We start from the raw sequence: 5978 nt of genomic DNA, 5'->3' as shown, positions 1-5978 counted from the left end.
ATGATCCAAGTTCCTAGTTTGCATGAATGGGGTGGGTTTTTTTTTTGTTTTTTTTTTTTGCGGGGGTGGTGGTAAAAGCTTGTTCATTGTGGCTAGAGGGGAAAAAGTCTTTGGAACGATGCTCATCTCCTTCCAGTGCTATTCTACTCTGTGTTTAAAAAAATAGTTCAGTTACCAAACTCCGGTTAACCTGGAGCTGCTCAAGCTAGAGGTGCAAGGGCTGGAGTGGGGAGGCAGACTGTTGCTCAGCTATGAAAGGCAGGTATCCATCAAAGTCACATCTTGTCCAGCTGCCACGTGATTGTTTAGAGTTAACCAGGGCCTGTTGTCAGAAGCAAATATTTCCTCCAAGTCCACCGAAATGTCCTGCAGAGGGCAGATGCTGCTTGTTTTCTGCAGACAGTTCTCTGGAATATTGACCTAGGACTTTAAATCCATACCCAGCTTAAACACTTTACCCATCAGCATGTCTGTGGCCACAAAACACCTCGCTCCCGAGCTACAGATAAGATCATTTAGCCGAATCTGTTTGGGACGAGTGTAGTATTGACTAGGAGTTAGAAAAGATGATGAAATCTAACACGCCTAGAAACTAGCGTTAAAAGGGGGATATTGTATTTATTAAACCGAGCAAACCAAAAAGGATTTTAACACATGAGCACGTGTTAACACTGCTCAGTTTGATTTCGCCCACCAGTAAGCCAGGCTCCAAAAGGGGCTCCTTTAACATGGAGCTCTTTCACTTGAAAGTGACCAATTTGTTACAAACAGCGCAGCTGTATCTAACCTCCTCCCCCACGCGCCCGCCATCGCCATTACTAGACTACTTGTTACTTTTTTATACAGCATTGTTCCTTTATACGCTCTTCAGGGCCACTGGAACCAACTAACACTTCGCTTTCTAAATCGATTCAAAATTCAGCTCGTTTTCCCAACCCAGAGAGACAGTGTACATGTCAACACTGGGCGTTCTCGGCGTGTGCATCCCCCCCCCCCCCCCAGAAGTCACTGGACAGCTCTTTTCTTTAAACCTAGTTGTTTTTAACGGGACTCCTTATAATTAAGCTCCGCCTTTGCTCTTAAATTAAGAGCTGGCTAGAGAGGAGCAAATATTCGCCACCTCTCCCACATGCTTTCAACGAGAACGGGACTGCTAGCTTCGAAAGCAGAGCTCTTTAGAGAAGCAGCAAAAGAAGGACACTCCTACAATCATGGGATTCAACGCTTAAAAATATACTGCCCCGGTTAGATTTGGCAAGACAAACTGAGAATGGCCTCGTGTGCTAACCTAAAAGACTCTGGACGTTATAAACGGAGGACCTGTCGATATATCCAGAACACTTACTCCAAAATCCCATTAAGTACAAAGGAAGTACAACTCAGTATAGATACTAGAGTGTTCGCCTCCCTTCAGATTTTAAGAACTATGTAAATCAATGCTATCTTTAAAAACAAATTACGGATATTTCAATAAGTAGAACAAACTATGAAGGTATTGTGCATTTCTGTTTTATGTAGATAATAAAATATTACTTTAACATAAATATATAAGGATCTCTGCGTTTTTATTTTTCCCCACAAGCACATCCAAATGTACCAAAACAAAGTATTTTTAGAGACGGAAACAAAATAATAATTAAAAAAAAATTACATCCCATATAGATTTTGTTTACCTACTCATTTAAAGCTACAGAAAAACAGTTTCCAGAACCTGTTTGCTTTAAAAGAAATAAATATACATTGAGGCAGGCCACTTAAAAATGATATGAAAATATTTCCCTGGGTAGCATTTAAAAAAAAGAAACAAAGAAAAATAGACAAAGAAAACATTTAAACTATTTCTGCATTTCAAAGGACAAATATTAAACATATATACATAGTGGTAAGGTTTGCGTGGTAACTTTTTTATTATTATTATTTTAAGTAAACCTATTTAGAGTTAGAGGCTTTTTCACAAACATCCTCTGAACTCTGTTTTTCTGACCTTACCCATATATTAATGTGTCTGAAAGTTCATTTCCTCCCTTTACCACTGGATCTGCCCTGATCTGAATCTTTCACTGGGAGCGAGTCCTCAGCACTCTAAATAGCAAGCAGCTGAATACATCCCCCCAAAAAGCTCAGTGCCTGTATCATTATGACCATCGTTGGAAAAAACAGAATAAAGGCAAATAAATACGCCTAACAGAACTCGCCATTTGCTCACCAAGAACATAAGAGACAACCAAATGTGACAGGCGCTTAAAAAGCCAGTAAGAACCGTATTCTAAAGTCCTACCTACTGAATTCACTGTTGAGCTGATCGAGAGAATGTTTCACGTTTTTCTCCATAATTGCCAAACACTCAGCTAAGCAAACTTTTCAGATTATGAAAAAGCTTTTTTTCCCCCCCATGACAGCACCCTTTTGTGCTGATTACATAGTTCATGTGTGAATTTGTACTTAGCACAGTGTAAAGTCCCCCCCCCCCCGCCCCGCCATCTCCTACAGAGCCACTGTTTAAAGTTTTCTCTTCTGTACTCCCCTCCATAGCCTTTTGTGTTTGTGTTTTTGGAAAGTTAACCGTTTCCCGTCGAGCTAATGTCAAGAAATGCACTTTAAAGCTATCGACGAAGGGGAGAAAAGAGGAATTGAAAATGGCATTTCCCCACTCCATTTGGTTCCCGCCCCAGCCCCCCCAGTGAAAGAGACAAGGCTGCCCAACTTAAACTAGTCCTTTCGTGCAATGAATGGAGCAGCGAGTTGAGCAAAGGGCGTGGGGTTTTTATATATGAGCGGAAAAATAAATATGGAAAGTAAAGCAACAATAAATGCACTAGAGATATGCAGACAGAACCGTGGGCTAAGTGTTACGTATATATATGCAAGTTCTCCGTTCTTTCTGTTTATAGCTTTTTGTTGAAACTGCTCAATAAAACCAAGTTTAGAGGCTGACATCAGCACATATACTCCAGTGCTATGTAATTAGGAATACTAAAAGCACACAGAGAACTTTACATATGGGGTGTCTGAAGTTAAATATCCTCTCCCCCCGGTTTTCTTCAAAGTGTCACTTTCTTTCTGTTGGAAAACTCTGGACATACATTTAACCTCCACAACATTTCCTCCGAGCGCTTTCACAACGGGCCTTCCTCCCTAAAATGAAGCAATTAGTTTCTATTCATTTTTCTTTTACTGTCCCCAACCCCGAAACACTGCCTGAAAATGAAGTTTACGTTATTGGTTTTCATTATTCTCTTCCAAACTGGACGCTTGCCTCTGAAGGCACGTCTTAAGCGTTTGTGAGAGTCAGATCTCTTGAAAGTGGAAGTTGTTTGTTTACATATATTTGCTATGGTAAAAGGAGAAAATAAACATTACACATATGTAAGAAGACTTGTTTATAACAAAAGTTCACATAAACACATTAAGAAAGCAAGGGTTATAACACAGTAACATTTTGTAGACTGGTCAATGGTTCCCTCACGCTCACCGTGGGAAATGCAAGTCATTTGCAACATCAAGGTCGGGAAAAAAAAGTATTTGTTAATGTAAACTTCAATTTTCTTGCAGTGCAAATTCAAACGGTTAAATACTGTCTACATCAAAAGGGATTTATTTTTTTATTCCTAATGGGGAGCCACATCAAATAAAGACAGCAGCATGTGCCTATACTGAGCATCATTCCAAGATTAAAGCTGCCTTTGTGTTTAGCAGGGCTCAGAGTCGGTTCCACTCTTGTTTCGTAATTAATTGAGGGTTTTTTTTGTAAAATTTTCTCTCAGTGCCTGACACTGCGTGTATCTGTCTGTCTCGCGTCTGTTTGTGTGTGATACTCACTCCACTCCATTGCATGGGCACTCGCCTGTAAAGATCAAAACACATCATTTCACCTGCTACCGTTTGCGGGGTAGTCCAGTGCAGGTTTTTGTGTGTGTGTTGTTCTGTTTTTAAGATAGGAGAAAACGTTAAAAAAACAAAACAAAAAAACAATCAAAAGTTGGGGGAGTGGGAATGGGGGGGCAATTCCCCCCCTGCCAACCCCCATGTGAGTTCACTGCACAGGCGTCTGCACCCCGTGGTGTGGCGGAGTGTCCCTACTTGCCCCATATACATCCTCGGCCCCGGGCAGAGTCCCTCCCGGGGGAGTCATGCGTTTCTCTTTCTGTCTCCTGTTACAAAACCACACTCGCACCACCTCTTTCTCCAGCTGTAGGCTGTCCGCCAGCGAGGTGATCTCCTGGGCAGAGGGCTTGGGGCACTTGAGGAAGTGGCTCTCCAGGGCGCCCTTGACGCTCACCTCGATGGAGGTGCGCTTTTTCCTCTTGCGCCCCTGGGCTGCGATCTTGTCTATGCTGGTCGGGCTGCCCGAGGACGAGTCCGCCTCCTCCAACCACTTGTTCAACAAAGGCTTCAGCTTGCACATGTTCTTGAAGCTCAGCTGCAGGGCCTCGAACCTGCAGATGGTGGTCTGCGAGAAGACGTTCCCGTACAGGGTGCCCAGGGCCAAGCCCACGTCCGCTTGGGTAAATCCCAGTTTGATCCGGCGCTGCTTGAACTGCTTGGCGAACTGCTCCAGGTCGTCCGAGGTCGGCGTGTCCTCGTCCGAGTGGGGGTCGTGGTGGCCGCCGCCGCCGCCGCCGCCCCCGGGGTGCTGCTGGTGCGGAGGGTGCGGCTGCGGGTGCCCCCCGGGGTGCTCCCCGCCGTGGTGCTGCTGTTGCTGCTCATCGTGGGCATCCCTCAGGCCGTGGTGGTGCAAGCCCGGCTGGCCGGAGCCCAGCATCCCGTTGACCGTGAAGCCCGGCGGCTGGGAGTAGAGCAGCCCCGCTTGCCCCCCGTTGGAGGAGGCCATGCTGGGCGGCAGGTGAGCCGAGGCGCCCGTCCTCCATGCCCCGGCGGCGGCGTGGTGGCTGCCGGCGTGGTGCACCAGGTGGGGCGGTCTCCCCTGCTGCTGCTGCTGCTGCTGGTGCTGCTGGTGCTGCTGGAGCTCGTCCCCTCGGCCCCCGGGCTGCACCACCGAGGGCTTGATGTCCTGCTGGCCCAGGGGGCTGGTGGACCAGGGCGAGTCCCCGCCGCCGCCGCCGCCTCCCCCGCCGTGGGACAGCGCCGTGATCCACTGGTGAGCGTGGCTGAGCGGGTGCCCGTTGCTCTGCAGCGTGTAGTCCGCCTGCACCAGCGTCTGTGCATCCCTGTAGCCGGCGCCCGGCTGCATGCTCCCCGGCGGCTCCGCATGCACCATGGAGGAGCTGGAGGTGAGCAGGCTGTAGTGGTTAGACGCTGTGGTCGCCATGACTCTCCGAGCCGGACTGATCGCTCTGGTTAAAGGAGCCGCGCATTTGACAGCTACTTTTTCGCCTCGGGCTCCTCTCTCCCCTCGCTCCCCCCCAAGTCCTCTTGGCAGAGCCCACTGCAAAGGCACGCGTCCCGGCTCCTCCCTCCCGCGCCCTCCCATTGGCTCCCACCGCTTTGATTTACGTGGAGACCTCTAGCAACCGGCTCCGGCGGAACCGCCGATTGGCCCCAGCCGCGGCGCCGACACCCCGCCCCACAACCGCTCGCTCCCTTTTTGTAACCAAACTCTAAGGGGGGAAACGGCGCTTGGCTGCTCGCAACCACATGGATGGGGGGAGGCGGGGGGAAGATGCGGGGGAGGGGGAGGATTCTCCGCGTACCGACCGGAGAAGCAAGTACGCTCCACTCTGGCCATGCACGATGCAAGTCCTGGAGGAGATGCACGTTGTTCTCCTGTTGCTTGCATCATTGCAAAGCTGCCTGGCTCGTTGCATGCTTTAAACGCTCTTTGCGGTTGTGCACGCACGCGCTGCGCAGAGCGCGAGCTGTGGAGTGGGCTATCTTTAAGCACGGCCTGGATTGCAAGGATGGCACTGGTACAAGAGTGAGATCACTTTACCACAGTAATTTGTTCGCTCTGTAAGTCACACTAGCGCTTCATCAATGCTGCTCTGTTGACTCGTGATGAATTCCCTGCCCGCCCCGCC

General features: G+C 48.5%; 1 protein-coding gene across 1 annotated transcript; it reads right to left on the bottom strand.

Annotated features, from left to right (window-relative positions):
• Window positions 1–3368: 3368 nt before the first annotated feature.
• On the bottom strand, window positions 3369–5295 carry POU3F2 (POU class 3 homeobox 2). The gene has a single exon (XM_073335155.2). It carries the CDS (start codon window positions 5267–5269, stop codon window positions 4034–4036), a length of 1236 nt encoding a protein of 411 aa, XP_073191256.1. The 5' UTR covers window positions 5270–5295; the 3' UTR covers window positions 3369–4033.
• Between the last annotated feature and the right edge of the window lie 683 nt (window positions 5296–5978).

Source organism: Lepidochelys kempii, chromosome 3, assembly GCF_965140285.1.
Source record: "Lepidochelys kempii isolate rLepKem1 chromosome 3, rLepKem1.hap1, whole genome shotgun sequence".
NCBI lineage: Eukaryota > Metazoa > Chordata > Testudines > Cheloniidae > Lepidochelys > Lepidochelys kempii.
Note: the sequence above shows the minus strand (reverse complement) of the source record. Positions and strands in the feature narration are given on the sequence as shown.

Bases quoted from the DNA above. Each gene is read 5' to 3' on its own strand.
- POU3F2 (XM_073335155.2), bottom strand. From the start codon at position 5,269: ATGGCGACCACAGCGTCTAACCACTACAGCCTGCTCACCTCCAGCTCC.